This window comes from Hyalella azteca, unplaced genomic scaffold (genome assembly GCF_000764305.2).
Source record: "Hyalella azteca isolate HAZT.00-mixed unplaced genomic scaffold, Hazt_2.0.2 contig16827, whole genome shotgun sequence".
NCBI classification, from domain to species: Eukaryota; Metazoa; Arthropoda; class Malacostraca; order Amphipoda; family Hyalellidae; genus Hyalella; species Hyalella azteca.
Genome location: NW_025946635.1, coordinates 68026 through 87083, shown reverse-complemented (window position 1 = coordinate 87083; position 19058 = coordinate 68026). Strand labels below are relative to the sequence as shown.

At 34.2% G+C, this 19058-nt stretch overlaps 1 protein-coding gene across 1 annotated transcript in view; it reads right to left on the bottom strand.

The window, feature by feature from the left end:
- The window catches only part of LOC108674518 (signal peptide peptidase-like 2B), a 14409-nt gene extending 4920 nt beyond the window's left edge, over window positions 1-9489 (bottom strand). Inside the window, exons 1-11 of the mRNA XM_018162479.2 lie at window positions 9421-9489; window positions 9060-9155; window positions 8682-8810; window positions 7578-7724; window positions 7153-7269; window positions 6683-6822; window positions 5092-5315; window positions 4122-4218; window positions 3034-3189; window positions 1588-1702; window positions 963-1062 (exon numbers count right to left, since the gene is read on the bottom strand). Coding sequence (XP_018017968.1) covers window positions 963-1062; window positions 1588-1702; window positions 3034-3189; window positions 4122-4218; window positions 5092-5315; window positions 6683-6822; window positions 7153-7269; window positions 7578-7724; window positions 8682-8810; window positions 9060-9155; window positions 9421-9468 — 1369 coding nt within the window. The 5' untranslated portion in view covers window positions 9469-9489. The remainder of the gene's footprint in view (window positions 1-962; window positions 1063-1587; window positions 1703-3033; window positions 3190-4121; window positions 4219-5091; window positions 5316-6682; window positions 6823-7152; window positions 7270-7577; window positions 7725-8681; window positions 8811-9059; window positions 9156-9420) is intronic.
- Between the last annotated feature and the right edge of the window lie 9569 nt (window positions 9490-19058).

The following is a 19058-nucleotide window of genomic DNA, read 5'->3' as shown; positions in this document are numbered from 1 at the left end:
TGCTACACTTTATGGTGAGAGCTGCTACACTTTATGGTGAGAGCTGCTACACTTTATAAGAGCTGTGACACTTTATGGTGAGAGTTGCTACACTTTATGGTGAGAGCTGCTACACATTATGGTGAGAGTTGCTACTCTTTATGGTGAGAGCTGCTACACTTTATGGTGAGAGCTGCGACACTTGGTGAGAGCTGCTACACTTTATGGTGAGAGCTGCGACACTTTATGGTGAGAGCTGCAACACTTTATGGTGAGAGCTGCTACACTTTATGGTGAGAGCTGCGACACTTTATGGTGAGAGCTGCTACACTTTATGGTCATAAGATTAACAGTTATAGATGCGACATTAAGTAAGATTAACAGTTATAGATGTGACATTAAGTAAGATTAACAGTTATATATGCGACATTTCAAAGACACAGCCGCGACACTTGGTAACTAAAGCAGTATTCTTTCAAAGCTACAACACTACATAGTATGTATTCAAGGCTGGTACACTTTTGTCAGTGATATTATAAATCACCAAAATAACATAACACAAAAGCCACTTTTATCCACAACAATAACTGCACAGCATAAAACATTGTAACTCGAGGGACGGAGTAACACGTATGACACTGACACTGACGTGGGCACTGAGACATTGTTATATATAATCAGAGGTGGGCAGTATGTAGAGCCTACATGTAGCGGTAGCGGTAGCAGCGCTACATTTAAGCAATTGTAGCGGTAGCGCCCGCTACATTTAGAGCATGTAGCAGTCGCTACATTTCAAAGTAGCGCTGCCCAGCTCTGTATATAATATATACCTATATCATATATCATTTAAATATACGAGGAAATTATGTTTGTTTGTATACTCGCCTCCGAGTACACGAAGTGTGGAACTTTGAACACCATGGGAATATACGTAATATATCAGTTATATATTAATAATATTTGTTATATATTTGTTATACTCGCCTCGGAGTACACGAAGTGTGGAACTTTGAACACCATGGGAAGCTGTTCCCCTTGTTCACCGCTGCCCTTAGCCACCTCCACCATGATGCTGTTGCCGTCCTGAGATAACAACATCATAATCTACTCTGTATAATATAATATATAATAACAAATAATAATATAATTATATATGTAATAATTTAATATATAATAATCAGTGTCAATCAAATCTTAGAAGATAAGAATAAAGTTAAGTAAAGAATAAAGTATACTTAGATGAGTTAAAGTTTTTAATGAAGAAGAACTAAAGTTTTCAAAGAAGAAGAGCTAAAGTTTTTAAAGAAGAAGAGCTAAAGTTTTTAAAGAAGAAGAGCTAAAGTTTTTAAAGAAGAAGAGCTAACGTTTTTAAAGAAGAAGAGTTAAAGTTTTTAAAGAAGAAGAGTTAAAGTTTTTAAAGAAGAAGAGTTAAAGTTTTTAAAGAAGAGTTAAAGTTTTTAAAGAAGAAGAGTTAAAGTTTTTAAAGAAGAAGAGTTAAAGTTTATAAAGAGGAGTCAAAGTTTTTAAAGAAGAAGAGTTAAAAGTTTTTAAAGAAGAAGAGCTAAAGTTTATAAAGAAGATCTAAAGTCTAAAGAAGAAGTTACTCACGGAGGTGAAGAGCGGGGTGATGAACACGAAGAAGATATCATAGAAGAAGAGACAGGCGAGCAGCACCGTGCAGATCTTCAGGTTAGGCAGACGGATCAGACGCAGCATGTTGATGCTGAGACGGGGAAAATGTAATAAAATTATAAATAAAATATATTTGATATAATATATAATAATATAGTAAACAAAATGTCTTTGATAAAGTATAATAATATAATAAATATAATATCTTTGAGAAAATATAATAAATAAAATATGTTTAATAAAATATAATAATATAGTGAATGAAATATCTTCGATAAAATATAATAATATAATAAATAAAATATCATTAATAATATATCATAATAGAATAAATAAAATATCTTTAATAAAATATAATAATAAACAGAGAAAATGTCATTATGCTGAAATGCTTGATGGAATAAATCATTCAACATTGGAAGGGAATATGATAACAAATAGTTATACCTCTATATAACTATATATAGTTATAACTACATATAGCTACATATAGTTATAAGTGTAGTTAGGCAGAAGTTCTTCATTTGTACAGGTTTCATTGAAGACTGCAGCAGTCTTTAATTAACAAAAACATTAAGAAAATTGTTAATAAAAATAACGCTCTAGTTTTCAATCAAACCTGCATATAGTTATAACTATATATATTTACATATAGTTATAACTAGATATAGTTATATAGAATTAACTATGTGTAGTTATTGAAGTCAAATAACCTTATATAGTTATATAGAATTAACTATATATAGTTATTCAAGTCAAATAACTATATTTAGGTAATTATTTACTGCTTCACCTATCGTGGCTTTATTCAATGAGAAAAATAAATCGCACATCTTTGCTGGTGAATGAATAAGCTTGGAGATTGGATATTGTGGACATATGGCCGGATATCTAGCCATAAAGAAACGAATATCCTGTAGGATACATGCTAAGGACTGGATAAGGAAGTGATAAGATTAGATATTGTGGATACATGTATAGGACTGGATAATTAGGTGATATCATTAGATATTGACTATTGAGGATACAAAAGGATACAAAGCAAGATATCTAAGCAAGGATATCCTGCAGGATACATGCAGGAATAAGGAAGGATATAGCGGACATCCGGGAGGATATCTCACCAGAAAGCAACACTAAGGATATCCTGCAGGAATAATGAAGGATATTGTGGATACATAGCAGGATATCTCACCAAGGATACCCCGCAGAATACATACAAGAATATGGAAGGATATTGCGGATACAAAGCAGGATATCTGACCAGAAAGCAACACCAAGGATATCCCGCAGGATACATACAATATGGAAGGATATTGCGGATACAAAGCAGGATATCTGACCAGAAAGCAACACCAAGGATATCCCGCAGGATACATACAATATGGAAGGATATTGCGGATACAAAGCAGGATATCTGACCAGAAAGCAACCCCGAGGATGTCCTGCAGGATCCAGGCGTAGGACTCATTCCTGAGCAGGAGCCAGGCGAGCGCGAGGGCGACGGAGAAGCTGAAGAGCAGCAGCTGCCGCACCTCAACCTGGCCGCGCAGCACGTAGATGTTGAAGTGGGGGGTCCTGTGGGGTAGATGAGTCTACTTCAGGTGTTTAGTGCATGGTAGATGTTGAAGTGGGGCGTTCTGTGGGTAGATGAGTCTACTTCAGGTGTTGAGTGTAGGGTAGATGTTGAAGGGCGGTGTTCTGTGGGTAGATGAGTCTACTTCAGATGTTGAGTGTAGGGTAGATGTTGAAGTGGGGTGTTATGTGGGTAGATGAGTCTACTTCAGGTGTTTAGTGCAAGGTACATGTTGAAGTGCGGTGTTCTGTGTGGTAGATGAGTCTACTTCAGGTGCTTATGGCATGGTAAATGTAGTGTAGGTATGTCTACTTCAGGTGCTTATGGCAAGGTAGATGACAGTCTACTTCATGTGTTTATGGCAAGGTAGATGTAGGGTAGATGACAGGTTACTCTATCTGTTGAGTGGAAGGAAGATGCAGGGTAGATGACAGCCTAATTTCATGTTTGCAACAAGGTAGATGTTGGGTAGATGAGTCTACTTCATGTCTTTGTACACAGAGCAGATATTGAAATATTCATACTAATTAATTAATATTCATACTAGTTTTTGTAAATAAAATTTAAATTGAAAATTATTTATTGCCAATGTATTTTTTTTATTTTCTACACAAAATCAGTAATTATCACTAACAAGCCAGCAAAATTTTTCAAAAGCACAAATTTCTAATAAAAATTAATAATTATTATTCAATAAAAAGGTATTTTTAAATACTATACTGAATGAGCACGTCTCAAATAAAGTCAGAATTTTACAATGAGACTGAAATTATTAACATAAAACAAAGCTATTCAGAATTAAAGAAATCTATTGACATTCAACAATGAGATGGAAATTATTAACAATAGAATAACTAATTTAACAATTATTTAAATTATTAATTTAATAATTATTCAAATTATTAATTTATTAATCATTAAATTATGTATTAACCTGCATGTAGCACACGGCAACATAAGCACCAGAGGCTCGAGGCAGCTGTACACGGCCGTCACGGACGCTATGCAGAACAGCCCGATGATCACGTACACTGTACATCATACAGACTACATTATTATAATGGTCATATACAGTCAGTAATATTGACTAAATCGATATAAAAATTATTACCTTGGCCATATACAAGCAATAATATATAGGTATTTAATTGCTAGAAAAATTATTACCATGGCCATATACAATCAATAATATAGACTTAATGGCTATAAAAATTATTACCATGGCTATTTACAGTAGATAATACCGTCTCATCACTCGCAGCATTCAATTTGTGCTCGATATCTACACTATATTTCCATCTGCTTACATAAATTCATATTGTACCCAGAATTGCTATCTTTTCTGGCAAATGAACCTGCCTTTGTGAACGACTGCGATTTGATGAAGATGGTAAACATGTTTCATTAAGTTATTATACAAACAAATCAAATAGATATTTGCTTAGAGCTCCATATAAACAAATGATAAGTGCTCAAAACTCAATAAAAACTATTGATACTAAAATTTTCATGGCTGAAATAAGTTTTCATTCCTGAAGTTTTGGATTTTATTTACCGAGCGACAGAGGTAAGATGGAGCCTTTATTAAACATTTTCATAAGTTAACTTTTTTGATGTTTTTAACAACTTTTTATCTCAAATTTTCTGTTTTTTAATGACCACAACAGCTGGTATAGCCTGCATCATTTGTGAGATCTTAAAAACAAGAGCCCAGAGGCAATAAAAAATATATTTCTAATCAATTAATTTAATTTAATTTCTAATGAATTAATCTAATCTAAATTCTAATTAATTAATCTAATTTAATTTCTAATTAATTAATCTAATCCAATTTCTAACTAATTAATCTAATCTACTTTCTAATTAATTAATCCAATCTAAATTAATTAACTGTAATTTCTCACCAAGATAATTGTAGAGGTAATAAAGCGCCAGCAACATGACACACATCATGAGGACCAGGAAGAGCATCACTTTGACGCTGACGTAAACTTCATCTTTCTGGCGACTCTTGAGCGCTTCTTCGGCTTCAGCGTCAGCGGAGGCTGAAGCGTCGGCTGAGTTGTGCTCTTCCTCTTGAGCGTCGCTGCTTCTGTGTCGTCTCTTGCCACGACTCCCACCGGAATACCTAAAGTAATATAACTGGTATTTTATAAACTATAGAGAAAATGCCCTATAAAAAATACCTGAAGTAATAAATTTTTTTGGCCCTGTCAAAGTTTAGAGTCGCCCCAGCTTCTGGTAATCCAAATCAGAAGCTGCCGCGACCATAAATTTTCATTTTGTAAGCTATATAAAAATACCGGAAGTGATATATTTTATAAGCTATAGAAAAAATACCTGAAGTGATCTATTTTATAAGCTATAGAAAAAATACCTAAAGTAATATACCATTATATCAGCTATAGAAAAAATACCCGAAGTGATATGTTTTATCAGCTACAGAAAAAAAGAAAGAGCCGAATGCAGGTTCAAGTACCTAATAGTAATTTGAACATCTTCATGTGAACAAAAATTTGCAATTGAGTAAATAAATTACAAAAAATCCCAGAATATTCTTGAAAATTATTCCAAAAATTCTAAATTTTATAAATAATGAATGAAGAATATATAAACTGAACCCAGACAATAACAATTTGATCATCTTCACGTGTAAAGTAATCTGCAATTAGTTTAATTAGATACATGAATCCCAAAATAACCTTGCAAATTCTGCTAGATTTACTGTCTTAAAATGAGTCCAGAGAATAAAATTGTTCATTAACACACAGAGAGGGAAAGGAACTTCGCATACGCAATGCCTTGACATAACAGTTCTATAAAGAAGGAACCTCTTCCTCAGACTATTCGAATTTCAAGTGGGTAAAAAAATCACCAATGTAGTAGTTCTTACAAGAATTTTTTTTTGGTTAAGGAGATATTAATGAGAAACTTTTCATAACGAGACCCTCACTGTCAGAATACATTACCTACTCACTATGAATTTCCAGTGCAAAATTATCAAATAACATGTTGAATTTTTTTTAATCACATGAATTTTTGGCAATAAATTTACTGAGAAACTAAACTTTATTATAAATTTATACTTTATTTTACTTACTGTTTATTATAACTTTATACTTTATTTTATTTATTATTTATTATAACTTTATTTATGACAACAACGTTTACATTACTACTCAAAATGAATGCACAATGCAAAATACTTAATACCCATGTTATCAAATGAATTTCTGGCAATAACATTACTGAGAAACTAAAGTTTATTATAACTTTATAATTTATTTTATTTATTACCTACTTATTATAACTTTATACTTTATTCATGACGACAACCTTTACTTTACTCACAATGAATGCCTGATGCAAAATTACTCAATACCCATGTTATCACATAAATTTTTGTCAGTAACATTACCAAGAAATTATTCATGATATACCTACACGAATATATCATGAATAGTTATGAATATATACAACTTTTACATTACTCACAATGAATGCCTGATGCGTCCAGACCAGAAGGCTCCAACAAAGACAGTGCCTACAGCCAGCAGCCAGATGACAATGAGGCTGTAGTTCAGCGCAGAGTCTTCGGGTGGAGAATAAACAGCGACCAGAGTCGAGTCATCTGACTGAAAGTGATGAAAATATTACAAGGGCTGTAAATTGAATTAAAGTTAATACCTCCACTGGAATTTATTTACTCTGCTAGAATATTTAAAATATCTTTACAAGATAGATATACAAATTTCAATTAATTCTGTCAAATGTTTACAAGATAATTAACTTTTTTATCAAAAGATGATTGGAAAAATAACTACAAGAAATCATCACTTGATAAACGTAAAAATGTCATCTTAAAATGATATACCTACATATTTACAATTAAATTAATTTTTCCGCACCATTATCAGTACTGCATGAACTATTGAACTATCAAAAAACAATGAAAATTAACTCACTATAATCGATTGATAGGTAGCATTACTAATGAATGTCAGCCACAGCGATACATTAGTGGCAGTTTGGTCCGGAGCTCGCTTGTCACGTACAAAAATACTTCCTACAGCACCAAAGCCCTGAAACAAAATAACGATTATTATAATATTTCCTTATAATGTATGGGACTACAATCCCATAAACAAGGTGAACATAAACTTGAGGATTATTTCAATAGCAAGTACCTATGGCAACTGTATATAATATAAAAAGCATATAGTATAAGGAGCTCAATGTAAAAGAAGTCAAATTTTTTGTGCGCATGAGAGTGATGTTATTATAAGTAATGATGATGTGGGTGTGGGTATTTTATACACGTTACATTACACAGAATTGGAGACCTGAACTGCAGGATTGTTATACAAGCAACATTAAACATAATTAACACCTGAACAGCAGCAGCGGCTTGCAACAAGGAGCAGTTGGTGTCGTTGAGACGACCATCAAGCAGCAGCAGGTGACCTGCCAGGGGCCCTGGAGGAGGGCTGGTGGAGCACGGCCACCAGTCAAACGTGTCTATGACGGGCAGATAAACCTGCACATACAAGTGCGTAATTATTATGGTTGGGGGGAACAAAAATCTATTAATAATATAATAATAATAGTAGTGAACAATAATAATTAATAGCATTCACCACTATACTTATTTATAATAAATAAATATTTAAATAATTTAATTTATATTATTCAGTGTAGGTATAAATAATAATTTACAGCATTATAGTGTAATTATAGTGCCTATAATTATTATTTTAGAGTTCACCACTATAAATGACCATAAAAATGGTGAACAATAATTTATTTATAAGATGTTTTCAAAAAGTCATAGTTTTACCATTGTGCTCCAATAATAATTAACATTTGTATGTACCGGTATTTCTGATAATTTGCAATTCCAAGGAATATTTTCATATTGCCTTGATTTTCATTTAAACTAACAACTGGCAAAGATGGTATGCAAAATGCATATCAAAACACTCTAGGCCAAGTTATTGAATGTACATTAATCAAAATAACTTGGTATAGGTAATATAGTTACGGTACTCATCTTTCAATTGTTCATTAGGAAATTATTCAATTTCAAACCTCACAATAGATAAATCAGTAGGGTATACCTATCAATTATTTCAACATAAAAATATTCAACAAAAGCTGTACCTATATACTAATAAGATGTACAAACATATATACTTTAATTGTGCTTTATTGAAGATGTTAGATCATTATTGTAAACTAAGGCTGAAGCCAAGCCAATAGTGAAAATGTATTATATATTGTATTCCCTGCATAAATAATTTATATATGCATACATTATAAAATTTCCTAAACAAATAAAATTAAAAAATAAAACGCTTGAAAGAGTTAACTAAAGAAGTTAAAGAGTTAAGAATGAAAGAGTTAGGAGTTTTCTGCCTGAAAGAGTCAACCAAAACTCAAATAAATGTTTTGAATAATAAATATCACAGTAATAGCCCAAAAGTTGCAAACTTACAGCAGTTGACTCATAATGAGGCATGTCCGAAATCTCAGGGTAGAAGCTTGTGCAAACTTTTCTTTGAGTCGATGAGTTGCCCTTGCTTTGTTTCACCATCATAATGCCAAGCCAGGTAGAATATGCCTTCTGATGAATAGAATATGCAGCAAGGATTGATTTCAATGAAAGTTCTGGATAAAGAAATAACGTTAAGATCAAATTAAATGAATAGGATTTGAGCTAGTTCTATAAAATTTTCAAATATAATCTAATATGGGGGTTATAATGATGAGGTTCTTATTTCTATTGTAAAGAAAACATATAAGAATTTGTTCAAACTTGATATTTTTTCATAATACAAATCAAATTTTGACCTATGAAAGTTATTACACTAACTGTAACAGTAGGCTGCATGGGTGGAGTGGATGTGACTGCATCGTCCAAGACTTCATTAGAAGGTTCAGTGGATGTTGGAGACAACCCTTGACAAATCTGTATGATATAAAAACTGTCACAAAAACTCCCATAGTTTTCAATACCTACCGGTACGTATATAATTTCAAACATTCCAGGCCATTTGATTGCAACCAAGCAAATAAAATTGTAGACTTGCCAATATATTATTCATTGCATGAAAATTTTGAAATTTTAGCTAATATTTCAAAATAATTTACATATAAAGATCAATTTTTTAATGTAGTAATCACATAGAATTTATTATTTATAAGATAAGGAGTTAAATTTTGTATATACTTACACAAAATGTTGATATAAGAAGACAAAAAACTCTTAATCTTTTGGTCATTTTGTTAGCCTGTGATCTGAAAAAAAGCTAAATTAAAAATAAAACAATATGCTATGTGTGTATGTGTTGCAGTGCATTGAGAGTAAACTCAGTAAGGGATATACAGTACTATCAAAGTTGCTTGCAGCACTTTCTTATTAAAAATTACCCGGCGATGCATCTTGAAAATGGTGGTGGGCAAAAAATCCATCCATATCTTGGCGATGCTGCTTGCATCCTCTGCACCCTAGACCACTCTGACATGACTGCAACTATGTGATCTTCAAGGAAACGTTTTGGGTTGACTTGTTGTTATTATGATCTGCAGGATATTTTGACAGAAGCCTTGAAGTAATGCAGATTGTAGAAGTTGAAAAATTTTATGAAATGACATGTTTGTGAATGCAAAGTTTGAACTATGACTTTCAATCAAACAAAAATATATGACATTAGAGCCGTGAGATTTCATGCCAACTGAAATTATATGTATTAGAGCCACGATATTTCAGAAAAAAAGTAGGACTTTTCCAGCCATGGACAAAATATGAAAATAGCAAAAGGCAAAACTCCAGAGTTCAGATCTTCCAAACTGAAAACTAAACATTTACATACTGCCATACTGGTGCACCTGTGTGCAGAGAGTGATGAAGATCTTAAGAGCTTCTGAGACACATTGGTGGCGAAATTTCTCTCAACTGAAGATCTTGGCAAGTCATTTGTCAACCACTTCAAACCTTCGGCAACATTTTCTCTAATCTTTGGCAAGGCAGAGCAGAAGAGAGTACTGAAACACCACTGGCTACAGTGCAATTGTAAACTAAAATGAAAAAATTTTCAGCATTCTTATTTCATTTATTGTTTCACTTTAAATCCTTTACTAACACATTTTCTAGCATAATTGTACAAGTTTACTCTGCTTCCTAGGGTTGCCGCGCAATCAAGGATCTCAGACTTTTGATCACATTGTTTACATTACATCGCGACGCCTGAGAGGCGCTTTGAAGGGCACCATTGTACTGTCTTCTCTTCCTTGCACGTAGATAAATACATACATAGATACACAGATGCATACCTACTTCATTGAAGACCAGAGAATTTGTTTTATTTTTGCAATTTTCTTATTAGTTCTTTCAATCGGTTGAACAATGTTTTGTTTGCACTTTTAACTTGATAATGAATGATTGATACATTTGAAACGTTATTAAAGAAATAAAAATGTCCATCAGTATGCTGATTTTTTATTTACTGGTGCTGTTATTGTAATATTGTTCAATAAATATATATATTGTTCAAAAATATTGTTCGATCTATTGAAAAAACTAATAAGAAAATTGCTAATACAACAAATTCTGTGGTCTTCAATGAAACCTGCTTAAAGGAACAAATTTTGCCAACCTATACCGTACTAATAGATACATACATAGATAGATACAGACTTTCATGCATTACATAAATACATACATGCATAAACAACCAGTGATGTATGTATGTAACTACATACCTATAGACATATGAGGGAGACATTGTTTGCAAGGGTAATCTTTGGGCAAACCAAGCTCATGTGTTTCAGCTCACAATTGCTGATTTTTCTATTTTATTTATTTATTGTTTTCATTTACTACAACCATGGTTATTATTTGTCATCTTTCATGCTTATCATGCAAACTAATAGTATTTCATGCATTTGTGTCTAATGTCGCCTTATGTTTTTTATGTCTCGTTTCAGGTATTGAACAACCCCATAAACCTAAATTACTGCATGCCAAATAAATTTGTCTCGAGTTAGCAGAATGTTCTGAAACTCACACCGCCATCACCAGTCGGTGATTTGGTTGTTTAGTCTGCACTTTAATTATCAATTATCTAATTATCAATCAATCTAATATATATCAATCTAATATACAGGTCTAATATACATGTTTTAGGTTACTTATTATATGCATTTTGTTCTTATTCATTCTATTGTCATTTATTGTTATAATGGTTCTTTTCATATCTGTCAGTTTGATTAATTTTTAGTGTGATGCTTGTGCTGCAATAATTACTTTTAATCATTTCTTAAATCATTTTTGCACTTAAAAGATCTGCACTTGCATTTGCCCTTGACTGTTTTAACTCTATAATATATTCCTTAATTCACTATCCTATTTTGTTGATCATGTTTAAAGTCAAATTAACTTTACTAAATCCCATCGGTCATAGCAAATAAATTAGTATTATGTCTCTTATTGCATGTATATTTATGTTCATTTGTTTGTTTCAGTTGCTGTGTGTATCATTCCACCCATAGTTTCATAGTTCCATAGTCCTAAATTTGCTTGTTTATTGATTCAATTCTAATTATGAGTTTGGCAAACTATTTTTTATTGTATAAAATTTTAATATATTGGCTTTTTTTAATAAATGAAAATAAGTATTCAAATAAAAGCAAATCCCTCAGTAATTCATTAATTCTCATTTTCTGTGACAAGCACTATGAGTAATTTTCACTAAGTGAACGAGTTTGTTCCACCCGCTAGTGCGCCCAGTTACAACGTTACATAGCACTGCATGACCTCTGCTTGTTTCCCACCCTTTTGTGATCAAGCCAGTCACACCGATCAGTCAGTCATACCATACCACGCCAATGGTAAGCATACCACAGTTGTATTCTTTCTTATATATATATATATATATGGTATGGATACACCACTGATGGTATGATGTTATTCTAAACCTTCAATTGTTCCAAAATTTTTACAGTTGCACACCTATGATAACTTGCATATACAAAATTTTTTAATATTCGTTACTTGGTAAATAGAACGCGGAAATACTGATTTATGGTATACCATCAACCGGGGCTACTCGGGACAGTTTTGAGCATTTTTTTGTTAATAACTTCTTACGATGAAACATTTCATAAACAAGTTTAGGCTCATTTTATAGCTCTTTGCGAGGGCTATTGAATGGCATTGTCAAAAAAATTTCATATGCTATTTTTGTAAGGTGCCAGAAGCAAAAAAAAAGAGTGTCCCGAGTAGCCCAGTCGAACAGGGCTGCTCGGGACACTTGGAATAAAACTTCATTTTAAAACATTTGAAGCATGCAGAGCGTACTCATCCATTACTAACAGTACTCTGAAGTCCTCCTCTTTCATTGTAGATGATGTAGAGGTAGAATAAATGACATTTTCTGTGATTTTTACTTGTTTTTCCTTTATTGATATGATATTACCATACACATTAATTACCGTATTATTGATGTGACATTATCGTATTATTGACGCAATATTACCGTATCCATGAACATGCCATTGAGCATTTGCAACAGTGGTTCCCAAACTTTTTCAGGCTGGCGCCCCCTTTGGCTCCCTAGTGAATTTCTAGCGCCCCCCACCGACAAATAAAAACATACGCCTCTTTCTTGAAATTTAGTACGCTGTAATTTAAAAACATAATGGTTAACCACAAATGTGTATTTCACAAATAGAACCCCATTTAGCAAACCAATATGTATTTCAGCTGCTTTAACTGTTTCAGAACTAGAAACCTAGGACGTCTCGGGTAAATTTACGGCCGGACTCGTGGCCGGTCTCCCTGCCAATCTCCAAATTCAGTGACCACGAATATCTCCCAAACTAATGAACGCAGCGCAATGAAACTTGGAACATGTATTCATCAGAACCTAACGGTGATGTTTAGCTTGTGAAAATTTGTTGCATTTCATCTTCATTCGTGAGTTATATAACTTATATTGCGATACAGGCCAAAATTCGCAGTGATCAAAGAATTTCTTCCTAACTACTGAAAAAATTTGAACGAAATTTTGAATATATATTCCTAACTACCAAACGGGGATTTTATTTTTTGTTCAACTTTCAATAAATTTTTCGATTTCGCCTTCGTGTGCGAGTTTTTTTTCATTTCACCGTCATTCTTGATTTCACACTTCCTTATATTTGCCTCGCATCGCCGGATATTTTGTCGCTTAAATTCGCAGTGATCAAGAAATTTCTTCTAAACTACTGAAGAGATTTCAACGAAATTTTGTATGTTAATACCTTACTTCCCAACAGTGATGTTTAGCTCGTGACAATTTTTATAATTTGCTTTCGTTATCGAGTTATACAGATATAGGAGAAACGACCGGCTTTTCTACCGGCCGGTTTAACCAAGAGCCGTTTACGTATATAGCCGTATACGTATAGCCATATAACTCCCAAACGGAGATAAAATCGAAAAAAATTGTAACAAGCTAAATATCATCGTTGTTGAGGTTAGGTTTTGAAATACCAAGTTTCGTTCAAAACTTTTCAGTAGTTTGGAAGAAACTTCTTGATTACTGCGAATTTAAGCACGTATTGCCGTTTAAATCACGAATGTAGGTGAAATTGAAAAAAACTCGCGAACGAAGGCAAAATCGAAAAAAATTTTCAGGAGCTAAACATTACTGTTCAGTAGTTAGGACTGTAAATTTAAAATTTCGTTCGAATCTGTTCAGTAGTTTGCAAGAACTTCTTGATCGCTGTGAATTTCGGCTCGTATCGCCATATAACTCACAAGTGAACGCAAAATTAAAAATAATTTCACGTGCTACACATTACCATTAGATCCTAATGAATACGTGTACCAAGTTTCATCGAGTTACGTTCATTAGTTTGAGAGATATTCCTTGATAGTTTGTTGATTTTGGAAATTGGCCGTGAGACCGGCTGCAAGTCCGGCCGTTAATTTGTCCGAGACGTAAACCCAGGGGAGGTTAAAAAAACAGATCTGAGTGAAAAAAAAAACATCGCTGGGAGTCCTGTGCTGCAAGTGTTGTGTATAAATCGTCAAACAAACGCTCAAATTTCTGACTTCGACTTCGGATTGCCGCCCCCCTATTGCCTCCCTATGGCCCACTTCTTCAATACCGCCCCCCAAAATCTTTCTACCGCCCCTAGGGGGGCGATATCGCCCACTTTGGGAATCACTGATTTACAACAACCTTGTCCACTGCAAGCTTCATATCAGCAGCCTTTAGAATTTTTTCTGTATCTGTAAGCTTACAGGACGGCTTGTAATTTCACACCATTTTAATTACGTTAAGTGAATTTACTACCGTAAAATGGGGTTACTTTGACCACTTTTCGTTTTTTTAACAAAAACCCCCAGAACTCAAAAACTATTCAACATAGAAAAATTTTGTCAATGGCCATCAAAGGCCTAATACTGAGGCTACATAACACAATAGAAAGATTTAAAAAGTTTGCATATCTAATAGGTTAAAAAATTAAAAATATGACCCACGAAAAAGAGCTATTATTTAAAGCCTGTTGGAGTACCCCCTCCAATTTTTTTATTTTTCGGTAAAATAACTCCAGGTTTTGATGCATTGTAGTAGAACTCTTCTAGTTACATATGCAAAAGACAAATTTTAGAAAAGTGTCATAGTTTGCAAATGGAGGCGCCATCCCCCAATGGGGTAACTTTGACCACCTAATGGCAGCCATGATGGGGTAACATTGACCGGCTTGGAAATTAAGTTAAAATTACCATAGGTACCTATATAACATATTTTATGTTTGATACACATATTAATGTTTTTTTCTTTATGTTTCAGACTCTACAGAGTCTTATATATGGTAATTTTAACTTAATTTCCAAACCGTGTTTCAGACTCTACAGAGTCTTATATATGGTAATTTTAACTTAATTTCCAAACCGGTCAATGTTACCCTGCCACGGCTGCCATTAGATGGTCACATTTCGCCCATTTGGGGGCGGCACCCCCCATTTGCAAACTATGACACTTTCCTAAAATTTGTCTTTTGCATATGTAACTAGAAGAGTTCTACTATAATGCACCACAACCTGGAGTTATTTGGAGTTATTTTACAAAAAATAAAATTGATTTTACCACCCGGTCAAAGAAACCCCAAGAGCGGGTGAAACAAAGACCATCACTTTTTTTTAAATTACATCAAAACTATGAGAGGCAGGAGCCAGCAATTTATGGTGAGTAAAGCTAGAGTATAGACCTGTATTTTGCATGTTTCAATTTAAGTTTAACTTATCTAGTAAAAAAATGGCATCATTTTGAAAAAAAGTGGTCAAAGTTACCCCATTTTATGGTATTGGGTAAGTCGGGGTTATCTCTCAAAACCTGATTTCTTATGTTCCCAGAAGTCTCCTGCCAGCTGGTAAAGATGATGCGATGCATGATGCAGAAGTATGTACGAGTTTAACTTTTCAAACATGAGTGCAACTGTGAACCATCGATTTTGTGCACCAATTAGCCATGAATGGAATGCCTAGCACATTTATATGCATGAGCGAACTTCAGCGGTGGATCAAGCCAGCCGTCAGTAACCTGCCCATGACAATAATAATATAATAATAGTATTAGCGGTTTCAGAGTTTATTCCACCATAGGCCTGTTGCCGATTCTTGACATTGCAAAACATTAACACTTTGTTGTGGTCTCGAACATGCAACTCACTGCTCCGATTCGGCTGTGCATAACCCCCCGGCCTTGAAGATTCGATCCAAAAACCATCGCAGAGAGCTGAGATTGAACCCGCATCTCTCTGCTCCAATCTTGGTACTCTAAACTTTAGCCACTGGGCCACCCTGCTCTAAACTAAACTGTGCTCAGCAAACAACGAACTGTGATCAATCAGCCCAGCTTGTCATTGGAATTGCATGAAATCTGACATGCACCACCAATCAACGGATGGAATATGACTTTTGTTACATCATTATATTGCGCAATTTTTAGCTCACATCATCTGAGGTTAGGTTTCACATAGTTTAGTTATGTTCCAAAATTAATTGTCTTTTGATGAATGGTCATTCTTATCATAGGCTGATTCAATGCACAGGACGGGTCGGTGGCGGGCACCATATGCACTGCAAGGCTGTGGCACTAAATGTCCGAATGATGCAAAAATGTTTGTGCATTTGCAGATGACGCTAGGCCATACTATAGCAGGTTGGTTTCCTGCTGGCAGATAGGTCTACTTAAATGGATTTGAAAGCCGCAAACACTCACGGATTCAACACTTGTGGGCAGCAGTGTTGAAGGGCAGGCTACATACAGTATTGGAGGAAGGAACCAAGGTGGTATTATCGAAGCAGGGCAGTGTTGGTCTCCAACAAGCGACCCTCTCGAACAGCATTTCTCTTTCCCCTTTCAAACGGCTTTCCCTTTCAAGCTCTTCTGATGAAACGTTTTTTTTTTCAATTTCTCTACGTGGATAAAAAGGAGTCCTAGGTTAAGAGAGAACCATTTTAAACATGAATTTAGCATTATAGGTAGTTTATTTTCTCATTTATTCCTTGAAGTGTGACAAACAAATAGGTCTTCCATCACGCTCGTTTCCATTTGAATTGAAAATAAATGATGCGCATTTTGAATGTATGTATGGCCTAAGCATTTGTGTGTATTTTTAATGTATGGCCTAAGCATTCATAAACATTTTGAGCCTGTGAAACAAGCTGTGTGTAGAGCAGGCCTATCTACAAAATTTCATGTTGGTCTAAATATTTTCTAAACGCAAATTAATTCACATTTACCTTCCATTGAAAAAAACGGAAATTTTTTTAAGATGTTTAACGTTGCAAATGGAATTTTGCCTAGAATCACACAACACATGTCTTAAATTGCTCGTAAAAGAGTCTCATCATGTTAATGATTTTTAGTTTCTTAAATTATATTAGTCGTAGCTATAAGGTAGTAGCCTTTTCAAGTTATTCTGTTTGAGCTTATATTTCATTGCAGTTGAACCGTGTTTGTTCACTGGTTGGTCAAAACATCTTAACAAGTATTTCCCAAACATTGTATGTTTGACTCTTTTTTTTTCTTTATCATAGAATTTATCATTATCAAATATTTAAGTCCACGCCTCTGCGGTTTAGTACCACGCTCTCGTCATACTCGTATATGTTAAACTGTGACAGCAGCAGGAGCGTTATGTCAAAGAAGAAGATCTTGAACTTGCCTCTCAGACTCTTGTAAAACCGTGTTATATTTTTGCAATATCGTAAGGTAGGCATTAGCATGAGCTAAACTACATGTGAATTAGGGAATAATGTTTAACTGCTGTTTCAAGGGATAAATTTGAGCTTATTCGTGAATCGTGATTGCGCACATGCCATCGCCGCCAAGAGTTTGCAACTTTGCGGTTCAAGAATGGCTTTCCACGGCTTGAGAAATAGGCTTACGGCTTGAAAATTTGCTAGTTCGAGGCTCAAAAAATCCAGTCGCAGCTCACAGAGTTGATCTTCTCCTCCCCTGGTCCCTTCTAGCTTTCTATTGCTGATTGGATTTCAGTGACTGTGACGTTGCACACGTTCTAGCAATGATTGGATCCCTGTGACTGTTACGTTGGACGCGTTCAAGCGTTGATTGGATTCTTGTTACTGTGATGATGCAAGCGCTGTTTTTTCAATGAAACAGCTGTGGCATCTTGCAGAGACTCATCAGTAATGATGATGGACTGAAAGTGGAAGTGTGCTGGACGTTCCAGATTTTTGGGTCCTGCTTTCCGATTTGCTATGTTTACCAGTTAATATATTACCCCTCTGGATTTCCACACTGCCTTCCACTGCAATGAAAATTGCTAAACTGAGCTCATTAGAAACTGATTAATTTGATTAATTTTTTAATTTAATTTAATTCTACAGCTTCAACCGGTAAAAATGAGCATCATAGGAGTGAAAGTAAAACTGTCATTCATACATCACAAATTGAATGACATTGGATGGATTTGATAGGTATTTTATTAATCCTGTATATATATAAGAACGGAAATGATGCTTTTATTTCAGAATGATGATGGAAATGTTCCTACTATTTTTTCTTTTCTTGAATACGGTACATTTCCAAAAACTAAAGTTCTGTAATCAATGGAGTCCTTCACTCTTTGAAATGACAAAATCTGAAAACTAAAGTTCTGTAACCAATGGAGTCTTTGAAATGACAAAATCATTCAATTTAAAATTTTTAGCTAGGTAGGATTAACACGGTATATTCCGTCATCGTGGGTAATGCCGTCACCTCTCTATTTTTTCCTTTATATTAAGCTTTGTTTTAGTTCCATGCGTTTGTTGATGGTTGAAATGGTGACGTCATACATTTGCGCATCGAACTAATGCCAAAACACTAGGTCTTGGCCATCTAGCAGGAAAATATTGAGATCCAAAGAGAGACAATGCACGCTACCCAGTGAGATCATAGAAAAATGTGTCAAATTTGACAGTTGACCTTGCTCTACCAAATAGTGAATAACTGTTTGTATAGGAAGAATAGCTATTATGGTTTGAGACTTTTAAATACATCTGTGAATATATTAGGAATCCTTTAAGTATACTTGTATTCGCTGATTTCAAGTGGTAAATAAATTAATAGATGATTAAGTTGAGAAATGGATTTAGACACATGAAAACTAATTCCGTCACAACTTGAATTGGACACACACAGATCGTTCCAAGCTATGTACAAAAATTAAAATTTGCTAATTAAAAGCTTAATAGTTGTTAATTAAAAGCGTAATTAAGTAGTGTTCAATATTCATTAGTGTTCTAATTCAAAGCCGTGTTGTATTCCAATACAGCTCACACAGCAAACGGAATTCGAACACGTGGATG